A 17,637-nucleotide genomic window follows, 5' to 3' on the forward strand; every position below is an offset into this window, starting at 1 on the left:
ACCATAGACACATCTATCAAATTTAGATGTTCGAGAGGGTTTTGAACAGGCTCAGTTGGAGTGGAGAAGATGGGATCACGGCGCCCATAAGGCCCAGTTCAGACGCCGAACTTTTCATGAGCCGAACTTAATTCGAATTTGGACCGACCCAAATTATCAAAAGTACGCCTGTTGATTCAAACGTCGAAGTTAATTCGCCGAACTTTTAAAATTTAGTTTGAACCAAAACACATCGAAAGGTCAGCGGTTTTCCGGGAGGTTCGGCACATGAGAAGTTCGACGTCTGAATCCAAGCCGTTCCAAAGCCGAAATTCCCGGCTAAGCTAGGCGAGAACAACGGCTGTGCCGTTCCAAATTCAAATAGCCGTCCTTAACTGATTCAGACGCCGAACTTTTCATGCACTTAATTCAACGTATTAGGTTCGGCTCATGAAAAGTTCGTCTGAACTGGGCCTTAGCCATAGACGTTTGGGCATGAATACAATTTTTCAAGTTCCTCTACCTGGTCTCCATTCACCACACCAACTTCAAAGCTGACTCTGATGTTTCAAACGACATTTCTTTAATACCCAAACAATGATAAGTTCAACTTTGAACAATAATTGATCTTGTTTGACAAGCATAAAAAAACTATATATTAATATTCGTGAGTAACAGAAGACGGACCAGTAATGATTAAATTTCTCATTGCTTGAAAGGTGCGACTATAAAGATATTGTTCCTATAGGTAACACTCTCCTGTCATGATAGGGTAACCTGACCAGAATCCCATTCTCGACCCTAGAGCCCCTCTTTCGCTTATTACTGTGAAGAAAGCGAAAGTTTTGGGGTCGAGCGTGCCGTGACCAGCATCCCAACAGTGAAGGGAGCTTATTGTACACATGGAAAATGAAGTGTGTTCCAAGTTTTCAACTTGGCTGCATAAATTAGTTTAATTGCTTTGAACAGTGTGTGGATATAGTAGCACGTTTTCCCTAAATGCCAAAATAAGCTGTCATCTTCCTTTCCTCCACACCCTCTTTTTAAAACACATTTGAATCTATTTCAGAATAAACACTTTGCCTGGCAAAGATCACCGAGTTTCGTCAAGAGAACGAGAGGTGTTGAAGCCACAACAATTAAGGGTGCGTTCCTTTGAGGTGATCTGGATCTGAATCAGTGATACAAGATCACTCGGATCATGGTGCATCAAAGGAACCGATGAATTCACTCTGGTCACGGATACATCGTTTCCTTTGATGAACTATGATCCGAGTGATCCTGGATCACTCATCCTGATCCAGATCACCCCAAAGGAACGCACCCTTAAATACACACATCAAAGGACTGCTATTACATCGCGTGTGTAAGGATATGACAGTTCGGTTATCGATCAGAAAACTAAATCTAAACCTTAAAATGTTTAGGGTTCTGTTACGATGCAGAAACTCCCAAACGGGATATATGTGCACAGGGACACGGTCTGCAGTTTCTTAACCGCAATTGTGGTGGTGACTTTTACACTAGAGGTGAGCTTTCAATTAAAGGGTGGTGTTACACATACTAGTTACAGTTGTTAACGTTATTTCCACTACCATGATGTTATGTCAAGTCTTGACTGCAATTAGGGAAACAAAAACCCCTTTCAGTTTAAACCCGTGGCATGAGTGGTGTTGCTAAGCAACATGACGAAACGACATGACGTCAAGCTGAGGTGTAACACTTTGGAGTACACCATTTACCCATTGGAGAAAAACTGCCGTAAACTCCTGGGAAATAAAACGATGATTCGGCAGAAAATGCGCATTATTTCCGAATGGGTACAGAGACAACCTTCATCTCCTCCAACGCGTTCATGCAATCATTACAAACGACTCAAAGATTATACTATTTCAACATCACCGCATCTATCGACCATCATACGAAAAAGCCCTTTGTTATGTTTCTAGAAAGCACCCTACTCGGCCCCAATTTTAATTAAGCTCTGCGTGACGGTAATGCGTAATTTGGTCACGAAAGAACTGTTGTGCTGTCACTCTCAACACTATCGGTGGAGATTCGTTTCCGTCTGGGGCCTGGGCTGCCATCTTCATCAGAAGGGTGCCTCTTTTTAAGCACCTGCAAAAAGACAGAAGAAAAACTTTCAACTGGTGTAAAAGAATCTGAGAAATTCTTCTCCCAAATGCCCATGTTTGTTTGCGCCCAAGAAGAAAACAAAAATTACCTCAGTTTTCACTGAAAAAATTTCAATAAGACTGCTCGGCCAATTTTCACTTAAAATTTGCTTGTAATTAACTATTTCTTTTTCAGAAAACAATTGGCTGTTGGTCATTACAAGATGGTCGTTACCAACAATACACAATAAACCCCCGGCGCGGCTTTAATTGGACTTTGTTAAGAAATTTAGAATTTCTATGAGCAGATACTGACTTCATCGATTCTCTAAAGTCATGGTTAAACGTCGAATTTAGTATGAATGAAACCTATTGTAATTGTGCAAAAGAAATGTACCTAAAAACACTGCTACCAGTATCACGATCGGCTATGGACAAATTGATGAAGTTTTCTTATACCGGTCTCATTTTCTGTACAAAATTTTCGGTGGCTTTTGTTTACCTTCACCAGTGCTATATTGTAAAAAGGTTCGAACACATCGATCTAAGATAACTTCTTCAAAAACAACATTATCGTCTATCCTAATCGAATTGGTATTTTGGAGAGGTTGGTTTCTGCGAAGGGAGGAAAAGCGGAGAGCCCGGGGAAAAACCCTTAGAGCAAGGCGAGAACCAACAGCAAACTCAACCCACATATGGCACCGGGCCAGCATCCAATCCGGGCCACATTGGTGAGAGGCGAGCACTCTCACCACTGCGTCATCACTGCTCCCCAATTATTTATCCTGGAAATTAAAAGCTAAAAACTGTTTTGGTTGCTCATTTGCTTCTCTCTTTACACGCTAAGGCAAGCAATTCAATGTGCACAGTACTCACAGGCCCAGAAGGTGGCGGCATGTCTGATGATACTGAAGACATCAGCTGATTCGCTTTGTCTATGACTTCCTCGTCATCCTAAAACCATATCACAATGGATGTAAGTACGGATGTAAGACAGCAAGTAAAAAAATACGAACTTTCCTTGTGGAATGTGCACGCAAACAGATCCCACACAACCTTTATCAGTTCACTTGGGTGTTTTGAAAAGCCATCGAGACTTGACCCGTCCACACTATGCTGGAGGGATTTCAAAACGCAGGTTTCACTCTGAAAACGCAACAAATGTTTTCCGTCCACACTACGCAGGAGAAATTAAAAAACGCAACAACCACCGGTCGTTTTGGAATTCTGTTTGACGAAGACTCAATCAGGGAAATTACAGGATTATCGTGACGCCATCGGTTTGAAGAGCGTTTTCGAAAAGCTCCGTTTTCGTGACGGATTAGTGTGGACAGTAGGCCTAACCGGAGAAATAAACCTCCGTTTTCAAATTCCTCCAGGGTAGATATGCACTGTACATAACCTTTATCAGTTACCTGCATGATGTTTTAAAAAGCCACTGAGGTGGCATCGTAAACGGAAAAAGGTATTTTCTATGAGTTAAGAATAAAATGACGAGAAACTCACTGAGATCCACGGATGCTGAAGAGCTTCTTCTACAGTTATTCTTTTCTTCGGATCCACAGTCAGAAGCTTCTTAATTAGATCAATGGCTATACAACAGAACAACAATACAATCAAGTAAATGAAATTATACGATAACACTCAGTACAGGCTTTAGATCACACTGTGCAAATGCAAATTTAGGATTTTCTCTGAGATTAGAGCGGTTTTCCTTTGAGTGTCGAAACGTTATTGGTTTTGCATCACTATGTTAAACGATTGGCTGAAAAACTCGCGCCATTTTTTCATCCAATCAGAAGTAAAACCAAAACCAATCGCAACTCCCTCACACAAGTTTTCCCGCGCTTTATGTCAGCTACATGTAATTACTTGGAGTTTTGATTGGTTCACTGCATTGGCTGTGTCCTTTGTGACTGGCTAAAGTGATTACTTTGGTTTTAGTTTAACGACACTCAATTGAAAACCGCCCTAAAGTATAAGTAATAAAATACTGATTAGTCATTAACTCGCCAGTGCTTGTTCTTTTTTTGTTGATTTGAGGAAAAAACTAAAGCGAATCCCTTTCAGCTGCATCTTAAAAGACTGACAGGCAAAAAGAGTGTCATTATTTCTTTCACTATTGCATTTACTATGCGTCTGTCATGATGTCGCAAAAAATCTAGCGACCCGCTTCTCCGAAGAGAAGAAACAATGTGCGATCTTCAAAAAACTAAAACTTCTTTGTAAGAAATAGTCCCACAATGGTTCTTTCTCCTGACGGCCGTTCATGGGGAGGGGGGCGGTTGTGTGGGGCGGGGGCTCATCCCAGGGAAACCCAAATAATGCCCGTGTAAGAGACTAAACCGTAGCAAGTTGGAAGTAATTACCTTTTGGCGAGACGGCTTTCCAGTAAGTTTTCGGAAATGTGTATAATCCTTTGATAATCTGTTCGTTAAGCGTGTGCTTCTTTATTTCTTCAGAAAACGGAGGATAGCCTCCAAGACTACAAAGCAAGGTTAAAGATGAGCACCGTTAGAATTTTTCTATTCTTAAACGCCACTAAGAAAAAACAGACTACAAAAAAAGGCATATATTATAAGATCCTGAAGTTAATCCTGAAGTTAACCTAAACAGGCTCTATATATAAATGTATGGCAGGTTCTTATGTAACAGGGGTCTCGGGGTCTTTATTTATTCGTTTTATCAGTCTATTTTATGTCAGTATCGTAAATGTTACTTTCGCTATGGGAGTGCTTATAGGAAGGGGACGCTAATTTGAACAAGGACGCTTATAAAAAAGTACTGAGCTTAATGGGGGACGCCGCTTTTAGAAAGACGGCGCTTACTGGAAGGAGGGCGCTAAATCGAATCACTACGGTAACTCGTCACAATTATTTCATTCAACATTTTTCAACTTTGGACAATAGAAACTTAAATGAAAAACGCTCATCCTCTGAGCAGACTCTGACTCTGACTTTCTAATGTCCTCGGAGTGACCCACTCACAGGCTATGTAGTAGAAAAAGCTGTGAAACAACAACTGGGTACTGGATTTAAACCATTTACTATAATGTGAATATTATCACCAGTCCGTTTCTCACTCACTCACCATATGAATAATATGACCCCCAAGCTCCAGAGATCCACTGCTTTGGAGTAGCCTCCAGTGCCTGCTGTTAAGAGGACTTCTGGAGCCAAGTAACTGGGAGTACCACACAAAGTCTTCATTAGACTCTGTTCTCCAACCACTTTAGACAATCCGAAATCAGTTATCTGCATAAAGAAGATACTCTGACAAGTTATCAGATCAAAATAGTTGAATTGTGATCTCTAATATTCATTAATAATATGTTTCATTAGGTAAATCCCAATATCAGACGCAGGTATTTGCACCTAATACGCTGTATTTAGAAATCCTGAAATACTTGCCGCTGCATCTCAAATTCATTTAAAATAACATTTCATCCAGTATGTACTTAACAATTAGACTACGAGCTAAAGATTTCTATTGCGTGAAAGTTGACGAGGGCACAGCGCGAGCAGGTTCTCGTGTGCTGGGGTACTAGCAAAGGCAAAGCTGTCGCATATGTACATTGAAATAGCATTTTTCCATCATCCAATTGTCACTACCTTTTAAACATTGTAACTCTCTCATGGTTTGCAGTAGGTTCAGCTTTAAGTAAAATTCATTTTCATTCCCAGACAGCTTTTTATCATGAAGCAATATTAACAGTTTACCGTTACTTGCGTTAAGCCAGGAAAAAAATACAAACCTTAAATTTGATGGAAATATGGTCATACCTTGATCACCGTTTCATTCTTCTCAGAAAATAGAAGAACATTTTCAGGCTAAAAATATAAATAAACCATGTTACTGTGAATTTGTCATATCTAAACCATTTTTTAATTACCACAACTCTTTTACAAAGGATACTTTTACAGAACTGTCAGCTCATTATAACATACCTTCAGATCTCGATGCGTTATTCCTTGCTCATGTAAATACTGTCAAACAAATAGAGCATTTTGCAGTTATCGTTCCACTTGAACGTCAAAAATAATTCAGATTCGATATGACTTTGTATAACTAGGCTAAGTGATTGGCTTAAAAACTTACTTCAATGAGAAGTAAAACCAAAACCAATCTTGACTCGCTCGCACAGGTTTTCTCATGCTTCGCGTCCGCTACTTCTATTTTCTTTAAGTTCTGATTGATTCTATGGATCGTCTTGTTTCTTTTTTATCGGAGTGATTACTTTGGTAGCGGTTTTTCCCCATGAGAAGACCCTTCAAAACAGAGAAGCAACAAGCAGTTTACCCACCTTTACTGCCACAAGCATCTGGTAAAACAGAAGCTTTGCAGTGGGTTCTTCAAATCTTCTGACGCTAACAACACGGTCAAAGAGTTCACCACCTTCTACACTGTAGTTATGAATCAACACAAAAACAAAACAAGCAAGAGAAGATACCAGAGAATATTGTCAATTAAATCCGTCCTCAAATGCATGAGATCAAGAAATAATCATTTAAACCAAAGCAAAAATGACTAGATAACCTTATGGTTAGTTATTCTCACAAAAATGGTAAAGGTTCCTTGTTGTATAATTTATAAATTCATTTGTCTGTCCATTTATTGACAACGAAAATTAGCCAATGAGTGTGCAAGCATTTCTGCAGTTGTTGTAAAATAAATTATTGTATTAAATCTTTTTATCTCTACCAATGGCCAATCTGCTTTGAGAGACACCTCCTCTATACAAACACTTCTGTCCACTCAGAAATCTTCTGTTAGCAGAAACCAATACTCTCCAAGCAAAAAAGGCATCTTCTAAGGCAGACGCCTCCATCCAAGCAGGAACCTCCCTTACAAAGACTCATCCCTGATGTGTACATTCCTCTAAGAAGACACCTCCACTGACTAAACACCTCCCTATACAAACACCTCCATCTAAGTAGAAACCACCCCCCCCCCCCCCACCCACCACTAAGGAGAAACATTATCCAAATGTACATCTACCCTAAGCAGTAAGTACCACAGGCGTCCATGGCTGAGTGTTGATCCTACGATCATCATCTCCATCGGCACTCGATTGGCATCCTGATCAATACTTGGTTGAAACTTAATCAACATAATTATCATCTTGATTGACATTCAATCAACAGTCGGTCAATAGTGGGCCGAGTGTTGAGCCACTCGTGTGCATCAAACGAGAATTAGTTGATTCTCAACTGACTGATGACTTAGATGTTGATGAAGTGTCAATCAAGTGTCAACCAGGGTGTTGATGGAGTGTCGACCAAGTATCGATCAGATGCCAATCAAGTGTTTATTGAGGGTCAATTTAGGGTATCGATCGGGATATCAATCAACACTCAACTGCAGATGCCTTCAGTACACATGATCCAACAACTCCAAAATCGAGTACCTTACCTAAGTAGACTCCTAAACAAAGTGTGCACCTCCTCTAAGCACACTTCTAAAAGAAGTATGCAACAAGCAGACACTTCAACAAACTAGACAGCTACCCTAAGTAGACTCCTATCCAAAGTGGACAACTCCAATAGACTAATGCCTTGCCTTAATAGTCACCCAGTCTAAGTGAACACCTTCTCTGATACAATATATCTGCTAGGAAAAAATTCAGTCATGGGCCTGATGACATATTTGTTATCACTACTTGAGTGTCACATCAGTGCTTCTTACCAGTGAGTGAGTACAATTTTAGTTAAATGCTTGGATCAGCAAAAATATTTAAAAGCTTTATCATCACACGAGAAATATTTGATATTTTAAGGAAATGGTACAGTTCAAGAACAATGTACAAGACTTCAGCTGTTTCATAAACGTCTTCAATTCTGATCACACATGGCTGAAAGAGATAAAAGACTGGTTGTGAAATCCACTGATAAAGTGCTGATAAACAAAGTTAAATTCTTACTTTAAGTGTTCAGTATAGCATTTCTCATAATATCTGTATTATATCTTCGTTAGCAAGGAGAATGGTAACAAAAAAAAGAGATCATAAAATGGATGACATTAATCTGTTGTTATATAGCACTAAATTCCCAGAACTTCATCACGAGAAAGTATGGCAGTCAGTAAAAGAATTGACTATCAGAAATATCCATTAAACTAAACTGGTAAAATCTTCTTGCTGCAATAGTGATAATACTGAATGGATACATTTATAAAATTTGAAGACAGCAAAGTATAGCTTACAAGCTAGGGCAGATGTAGGTCAGTAGAAAGGATTACTTAAGGTCATTCCGCTGAAATAGAACCTGCACTGAGATTTTTGTGAAACTTTGCCTATTGATTGTTTATATTATAGGAACTTAAATTTTGAAATAAAAATGAGGGGTCCCCATGTTCATTTAGGAGCAAGAGCACCTTGTTTATACCCATATAAATCCTTATAATAGCATCATGATTGTAGTCACAATTGCTTGCTAAATTCACGTTTCTGACGATTGCTTTTTGTCGTACACTGAGAATTGATCCATATTTATGTTACACAGAGAAATTTATTACTCAATTCAAAGCAACAGAAAAAAATGATAGGTCACCATACTTGTTTGCAATAAAATGACAATTTACCTCTATGGCGAGGTCCAGCTGTAAACAAAAAGCTGCCATTTTTTAATGCGCACGTGCATGACATTATGCGCAGTAGGGATGCGCAGTGCAATACTGGGGAATGACCTTAACAATGGGTGCAAACAGCTGCAGCTAAAAGCCCTTTGCAGGTATTGTAAGCTCTGTAAGCATTATTAGTATAAAAGTGATGCTGGGTAACTGCATTTGCAGGTATGCAATGCATAAAAAGGACTTTAGATACATAGCCCTTGGCACACATTTGGCCCTCTGTACATCATTATTATAAGGTCTACAATGCTAGGTAAGGTGCAATGTATTTTCACCTAATAATTTGCAACATGACAACCTGTTTGAATCAAGGTGGCTAATACCTCAGAAAGTAAAGACATCATCTGATACTATTAAATATCCCATAACATGTACAGATGTCAAGGTTGCCAGAGCATTACAGGACTGCTGAGGCAGTTAAAAAGAAGGGGAGTGCCAAAATATATGAACAAGCAAGCAAGGAATTTGGTCAAAATTTGAAGAGAATAGTTAATTGAGAGTGAAACAAACAATGGAAGGAAAGGAAGAAGAACGATTTTGTTTCACTTTGCTGCTTGTGGAACAAAGTACTATGCAGCTGGAATCTGACAAATTACTGGATTTAAGTATAAATCACAGAATATCTAATTTAAATAAGTACTTACATGATGAAGTCTTTTTAATATTTCAACCTCATCCCTCAGAGATGCTTGTCTGGGCTGAAACACAGATGGTACTTTTAATTATAAAGTAATTATTCAGACAACTGTCACTAGGACTTTGATAGGGGGCAAAACAAAAAAAGAAAGAAAAAAGAAAACTGCACAGACAGGCTGAGAAATATACATAAATTCAAAGCTGAATTCTCTACCAATGATGTTCTTATGACAGTACCACTATACCCACTTACATGAAACCCATCCCACCTTAATTTTTTTTTGCCGAAAGCTGAGGTTCACTTACCAACAGTGTTGTTATGAACACAAGGTACCAGTATCTGGTTTACATGAAACTCACCCCAACTGAAAATGTTTTCTTGCTGATAATCTTGACTGCAAATTTCTCGCAAGTTCCCTTGCTGAATGCTAGGCGTACTTCACCACATGCACCCCTAATAAGACATAATAACAAATAGGATGATTAATAATTAATTGTTTGTTATTTATCTACCCATAGTAGACATGGGGGGCTGTTTTTTCCACTCTTTTATGACCTTGGATGACTTACAGTCAAAACAGCTCAAGGGTTCCTGCCAAGGGTGAATGAATGAGTTCATTATTGGAAATTTGATTTCGTTACTTGTTTCAATAGTCCGTTATTCAACTGAAGAGCAGAAAATTTGAAACAAGATTTGATCCAATACTGGAATTTTGATTCAATTAAAGAACTTTATTTAAAACAAACCTTTCCAAACATAGTTAGGTATCTTGACGCAAACCCTACCTTCTCTGCCCCTTACATAAAACTTGCTTTGATGTCAGTCATCTTTGATATCTTTCCTGCCACTAAGGGAGAAGTCCTGGTGCTTAGCATTCCAAATATGGTATAAGTGTATTGTTCATTAATCCAATCAAAATTCGAGTATTACTGGTAGATCAAGTCTTGGTTTGAATTTTCTACTCTTCACTTGAAGAATGGACTATTGAAGCGAGTAATGAAATCAAATTTCTGATAATGAACTCATTCATTCACCATTGGCAGGAACACTTGAGCTGTTTTGACTGTAACAGATATTTTAATATTGTTGGGAACCAGTTTTTTAACTCACCGTCCAATGACAGTAGACAAAACATATTTTTCTCTTAGATCCTGTAGGAAATAATTTAATAATAATTATTAAAACGATATTAATAAAACTCCAAATGGAAAGTCTGGTACAACCTAGAAAATAAATACCAGTAATTGAATGATATTCTAATAGAATTCACTCTCTGTCTATGCTTTTATAGAGGATTCGGGCTAAGCATTTAACAATCTAACTTTTCATGTTTACTCTGACATTACTATCTTCTCGTAAAAGCTGTTAACAGCCAATCGCCTCTATCAGATGTGCCTGCAGGGAATCATGGTAGTTGTATTCATCATCTTGGACTGGATATTTGTTTTGATGAATACAACTACCATCAGATGATTCCTTGCAGGCGTGTGTCATAGAGGGAATTGGCCATTACCTTCTGATGTAAGACATACAAATACCGATACTATCACTGAAAGAGGCTGCAAGCTATTATTAGTCACAGACCATTATTCTTTTTTGGGGGGAGGGGGGTTGGGTTGGGGAAATTTTCTGAGGCATGAAATTTTCTGTCACCTTCAGGTTGTGTACGATTTTTTGGTGGGCAAAAGATTGGGCAAGAATTTTTTAACATCAGAAACCTGGATAGTAGAAAGTACTTGCTTGATTCTTTTTTCCTGAGGCTCCCTTTGCATTTTTTGTTTTTCAGCAGTTTTGGCTGTGCAGGAATTGCTTTTTGGAAATTGCCCAAGGGAGAAAGGGGGGGGGGGGGGCTCTCCCTCCAAAAAAAAAAGGTCTCTCCCTTATGTCCCTTATGACCCACCAACAGTGACTTTTCCAGTCTATTTGTGGATTTGCCCAATAAGCAACAATGAAAATTTTCCTACCTCTGGAAGTGACTTAAACTCTTCATCAGCTTGGCTGATGTTCTGAAATACATAAGCTATAAAAAGGTATAAAATAAAAGACATAAAATGAAATTTGAAAAAAAGAAAACCGAATATACCATTACATATAACTATCTTGTTTTTGATTAAAGATTGAAGCGCAGCCAGGATGAGACATAATCAAAATTAAGATAAAAATGTTCGCTGGCTCAAAAAATTCAAAAAAGAACATGAGCTTCTGACTGTCAATCTACAGCCTTTGATGGATAAAAATGGAATGCAGAATGATAAAATGAATGCAAGAAAAGGCGAGATAAAAGTAATAAGAAGAACAAAAGCAAAGTAAAAATGTGTAAATTAGGTGACTATTGTTTAAAAAGAATACTATACTGGTTTGGAATCGGCTTAGAATTATTGTCAGCATGCTTGGTAGCAGAGGTGAGCGAAGCCTCTAAAGTTTTTCTAATGCGAAAAGAGCCTTTGTCAATGACACTAGAATTATCAAAATCTATGTGATGGTCGAATGATCACGCATGTTTTGCAATGTTTGATCCAGTAGCACATGTTTTGATATTCCTGATATGTTCTTTCTTACGAGTTTCAAAACATCGGCTGGTTTCACCTACATAACACCAATCACAATTGGCACAGGGTATTTTATAAATCACGTTTGGTTGATGTTCAATAGATAGTCTGAATTTGGGAGAAGGAAATTCTTGTTGTAAAGTCTTGAAGGGCTTATTTACAACTTGAATGTTGTGCCTTTGACGAATTCTTGTTAGTAGTTGCATGACACTGATGAGGGGAAGGACAGCAAAACGGTTAGGATTCTCTTGAGGCACAGCCCATTTAAAAAACATGCAAACCAACTCTTCAGGTGAGGAGATGGCGTGTGTGGGTGGTTTGGAAAATTTCCGCTTTAAGATGTTGGAAATAACATAGGAGGAATAGTTTGTTGGCTCGTAGAGCATCACTGATGTTTTTAGCCAGTGAACGTTTTTATCTTAAATTAGTTTGATTATCTTGTTTTTATTTTGAATAATCACTCATCTGATTGAACTCCTTACCTTTGTGTTTCTTTAGTGATAATGAAATTTCATCATTGTTATTTAATGGATGTGTATTGTTTCTACCTAAAATGGTAAATAATACAAAGATCGAATCAAGCAAAAGAGGTCAGGTGCAATTTTATCAAATTACAATCTAATCATCCATGCTGTTTAATTGTTTACAACGGCCAGACAGCTGTTGAAAAGAAATCTAAAAACAAATTTAAAAACTAAATTCCCAAATAAAAGCTATTAACAAGCAATTTCTCTTTTTCTGTTATCATGCCATTGTCAGTTAGAATGTTATGAGAATAATTCAATTCTGTTACAAATTATCCTCAACTTAAGAGGACATTGTTCAGTTGATGTACCACCAAACAATATTATTGTGTAAACTAACGTAGAAAGGACTGAAAGACAATTAGCTATTGAAAATCAAAGCACAATACATTCAAATGGAAGAAACAAAAAATAGGAAAAGAATGGAAATACATTACCAATCTTTTCTCCATTAACAAATGTTCCGTTTGAACTGAAAATACAATAAGATAAGGGTGAGTTTCTATAGAATTGAAGTTCACAGCTTGGGATTCATATAGGCAGTTATAAGTTTGTCTGGGGAGCAGGGCAGGAAAGTCACATACCAACTGAGACAGCAAGGTGAAAATGGGCTTGGATAGCTCACATACTGTGAGAAACAACCACTGATACTACCAAGCAAGGCTTGAAGTGAAATCCACAGAGTAAAAGGAAGGTGGAAAGGTATGTTAAAACCAGGAGAGGGCCAGTTAACTTGAAGAACTGAGAAAAGCAAACATTGGCTGGAACACAGCAGACAAGACAACAGCCAACAGGGACCATTGGAACAGAACTGTAGATGCCCTTTGCTCCATGACAAGTCTAAAGCAATAAGCAGGTTGTCTACAACCAAGAAATAATCCTTTGGAATAGCATAATTTAATACAGCAAAAGTCTAGCTGCCCAGAAGAAGTTATGTTTTATGACATACTTTACCAGATGAGAAATTTGAAAAAAAGGAAATTATGTTTGAGTTGACAGGGTGGTCAAATGGTTTCAGGCTTTTCAGCCAGCAATGGCAGATGATGTTCTTGATCAAATGCTGCAGTTGTTTACCTGGGTAGTTTAAGTTGTTGGACTTACCTAAGATCAGTTAAAAATACATTAAATGTTCCATCAGCACCATATTCCTAAACATAATAGAAATTTCACTTGAGTCACCTGCAAAACTGATGGACTAGTTAAACATCATTTGTATCTTGGGGACTCTGAAGCAGAAGTACTCCTACTCCTAGTCGCTGACTGATAAGACTATAAATTCAGAATACTGATGGCTAAATTTTACCCAAAACAGAAGCTATCCAAAAACAACAGCCATGAAAGGGAGCCAGTGTAAAAGCAAAGACATAAGAGTAGTTTCTTGATAATATTCATCTTCATCATCTTTTATTTGCCATTCTCTATTTCCAATTGCCCATAATTCACTCTGTTTGCCCCCCAAATTTTACGTAAACTATTGTTGTGAAATACTCCTGGGAGGTCTGCATATTCCTAAGAGCATTTCACAACAATAGTTTACGTAAAATTTGGGGAGCAAACAGAGTGAATTATGGGCAATTGGAAAATAGAGAATGATAAAAAAGAGGTATATACCTCAGATAAACAACTTAGAGAGGGCAAGGAGTTGGCCCCAGTTGCTCAAAGGGTTACAATGCTATCAACCCCATAAATCACTATCTTGTGGATAGCACATTGATTTATCTGGAGGATAGTGTTATCCACCCTTCAATCAACTGGGCCTAAGCTTATAGACAATAGGCCACATTCCATATATCAATATTCTAACATGGCTCCGAGGCTTTTGGAAATTTTTTAAGTTTCTTTTGTCTCTCAATTCCCAAAAGAGACTTAGATACAAAGAAAACAACACCAAAAATATAGAAGTTTGTCCTGAAAGCCTCAGAGCCATGTTAGAATATTGATATCTCGAACGTGGCCTACTGAATGGCTGTTTTTCACTATTACACTATCAGTACATCATCATGAATAATATTATAGATGGTCATATCGATTTTAATAAAAGTGAAAACAAACCTATTAGCTATAGTTACATACCCTGTACAATTTGAAATGTTTTGTGCTGATTGCTTGATACTGTGGGTTCTTTTTAAAAGCTCTTGGCTCAAAACAAACATCATTGTTTGTACCACGGCCAAATATATTCACATCTTTTTCAAGATCTACGGAAAAAAATTGGAGAAGGGGAAATTAATACAGTAAACGCATTGCTTGCAGGACCATTTACCATGCAATAAGGGAAACATTTGATGTATAGTTGCTTGAATGGGTTATTAAACTTAAGGTTACAGTATACCTTCAGGGGTGTCTCGCGCGCAAGCGATGTAGCGTGTGCAGTTTAAGCTGTAGATACCTAAACCCCCATATCAAATTAAAGCTTATGGGGCTGGCTATCGAACTATACCAAGAATTTTGAAAGAAAATGAATCGTCGAATTTTTCACGACCACTAAATGCGAGCGCCCAAATCACCTTTCGAAAGCTACAAGTCAAAGCGAATTTTGTTTTTCGCCGATTTAATTTTTTGCTCGGTTTCAGGGCCCAAAGCGTTTAAAAAACGTGTCTGCGTTTTGGCATATTCAATTGCAGTAAAAAGTTACAGAACATTTTCGAAATAGGATTAAAAAAATGTGGAGTGATCGTACAAAAATCGCTCTCGAAGAAAAAGTATTTCGAAATTAACAATTCCCAGACATGTTTTTGTAGTTTATATGTTAAACTAGCCACTGTCCAAATTTAAGAGCAATTGAACAAATTCCCTTTGAGTTATAACTCTTTAAAGTGTCTGCTTCAAGTGAAAAAATCTATTCGAGAAAACAGCGCTAAGAAAAATTTTCTGCTTTGCAAACAAACTCCGCCCACAAACGCCTTCAACTGGGTTCTCAGATAACTAAGCCAATCAGTGCAGGGAAAGTTTACTACCGTTAACCTCCTGGTGAAATTTACGCGCGAATCTCTAAAAAACTCTTGTGTTTCGCAATGCGCTCAAGGAACCGAAGGCAGAGAGATAATTTTTCTGTAGCTCGGTTTTTCTTGAAGCTGGTCTGGCAAAATGGGGAAGACTAAAAAGGATACAAATGCTAGAGTGGCTGAGCGAAGGAAACAAACAAAAGAAAGCGCGGAGAGCAACTGTGTGTGGGCAACTGTGCATGGATAATATTTCAAATGGTCTCAATGAGTCCGACGATTCGTCGATATCGGACTCATCAGAAGAGTCTCTGTCAGCATCCCTGTTATTGCTGTCTAGTTCTGAAATTTTTACAGAACCTTTCTTTTCTCTTACCACGAATATTTGCCCGCCTTATACGATGACTATAGCTTCATACGCGTGGCGAACTTTCGCTTCTTCACTCATTGATGTATTTTCATTCGTTCTTTGCTGTTTTCGCTTTTTCGAACTGGTCCATGGTTTAAACATGGTCTATGTTTACTTATAACTTAATAGAGACATGCCTAATACCAAAGATGCTGGGTAGTCAGAACAACAATGCTGATCAACTGAGTAGTCAATTCGTGACATCCATATAGGTAATTCCCGCGAAAATCGTCTCGGTTGATTGCATACGCGCTATAGGGCTGTCAATCAAGAGGTAAACTTTTACTTCCGGTGAAAACGTAAAACCGCCATTTCTCCGCCAATATTTAGCCTTTTCCAAAAAATTTTTTCAGAAATTAGAGATTATTCTTCGACCACTATTTTGACCCAAAAATCCAAATTTGAAGAAAATTGCCGACCTGAAGGTATACTGTAACCTTAAGCTATGAGCAAGCAAGATGAACTAAATTTTTTTCAGCACTAGGCAAGATGGAGATAACTTGCCTGCTTGGGATTACCCACCATATCCCACAAAAAGATGGTGATCTTTATGCAATATTATAAATCCTTTCTTGTCCAAGCTTGTTTGATCAAGATGGATGGATGTTAGCTTCGCTCTTTTTTGGCGTGTCTATCAACCTTATGAACTTTATCTTGGTCCATAACCATGCAAAAAAAAAAAAAATATATATATATATATATATAGATGGTCATTTAAGGAAAATGACCAACATCTAGCATCTAGCACAAGTTAAGCTTATGAGTGGTTCAATTCCATCTGTTACCATCTCCCCCTGAAAAGTTCAGTCCTTTGTGCCCGGGGGTGGGGAATTGTTTTGTGCCAATGGTTTATCAAACATAGTGACTACACACCACTTGCCGGACGTAAAGAGATTTTTTGTAGGAAAACCAATAGAGTTTGTTTCGATTTGGCTGGAACAAAACAACATATGGTATATGTAAGCTTGACGGGTGACGGGTGGAAAAAGTATTGAACCACGCATTTCAGTTGAAGTTACAATAACAACACAAACATCCCTGAATTTATTAATAAATAAGTGATCGGATTTTGAAAAAGGCGGAACTGTAATCACCTATTTTCAATAAGTTCTTCCCATTATACCACGTACTGTATTCAAATAGGTTTTTGAAAAATAGCACTTACCAACTTTCTGGAAACCAGTGCCCAAGGGAAACAACCTTCCCCAGCTAGAAATCTTTTGTTCTTCTTCGTCTGACATGCCATCAACAACATCCTGAGTAGGAAGTGTAGCAGCTGTTCCTGATGAATCCATACTTGCTGAAGAAGGAACACTCTGGCTCTGAGAGCTGGAAGACGTTCCCGTACTGTTGGACTCGGATGTTTGTTGATCGGCCATATTGGATTGCAGAAAGAGCCTCAGCATATTGGAGACTGGAAACGAACTCTAGTTTTCGCGCCAAAAACAGGGCGGGGGTCGAACCCCTGCCCTTATGCAAATGAAAGAGGGTCGAGGGATGGATCTAAACTGCGCTGAAGTATGTGATGCGCTATTTGGTGTTCTCCAATACAGACCTTTAGAGATTACAAAAACTATTTTCAACAATTCCGACATCTCTAAGCTAAGAAGGTCTGGATTCATGTTTACATTCCAGACCATGTCCAAGGCCGAAAATGATAATGATACATAACCGGCTTCTGATAAACTCGGCCACCACCTCGTCCCTGTCTCGACAATAAACCATAGAAAAACGTGAACAGTGAAATGGTTAAACTATGAACTTAAACTTTGCTCGAGCGAATAAAAACACGGATTCGCGAATAGAAACACAAATTCAAAACATCTCGTGGAACTTTGGAGTACCCGACACTCAAT

At 38.3% G+C, this 17,637-nt stretch overlaps 1 protein-coding gene across 1 annotated transcript; it reads right to left on the reverse strand.

The window, feature by feature from the left end:
* Positions 1 to 540: 540 nt before the first annotated feature.
* Positions 541 to 17,181, reverse strand: LOC110040770 (serine/threonine-protein kinase Chk2-like). The gene is made up of 18 exons (XM_089279962.1): positions 16,947 to 17,181; positions 14,504 to 14,628; positions 13,532 to 13,578; positions 12,868 to 12,902; positions 12,389 to 12,454; positions 11,322 to 11,377; positions 10,468 to 10,508; positions 9,717 to 9,810; positions 9,365 to 9,418; positions 7,880 to 7,944; positions 6,397 to 6,496; positions 6,041 to 6,079; positions 5,876 to 5,923; positions 5,184 to 5,347; positions 4,463 to 4,578; positions 3,600 to 3,685; positions 2,970 to 3,047; positions 541 to 2,097 (listed from the first exon to the last, which is right to left on the reverse strand). Exons 1-18 carry the CDS (start codon positions 17,158 to 17,160, stop codon positions 1,990 to 1,992), a joined length of 1,536 nt encoding a protein of 511 aa, XP_089136088.1. The 5' UTR covers positions 17,161 to 17,181; the 3' UTR covers positions 541 to 1,989.
* Positions 17,182 to 17,637: the final 456 nt, after the last annotated feature.

This window comes from Orbicella faveolata, unplaced genomic scaffold (assembly GCF_042242905.1).
Source record: "Orbicella faveolata isolate gen_17 unplaced genomic scaffold, um_ofav_v1 contig_47, whole genome shotgun sequence".
NCBI lineage: Eukaryota > Metazoa > Cnidaria > Anthozoa > Scleractinia > Merulinidae > Orbicella > Orbicella faveolata.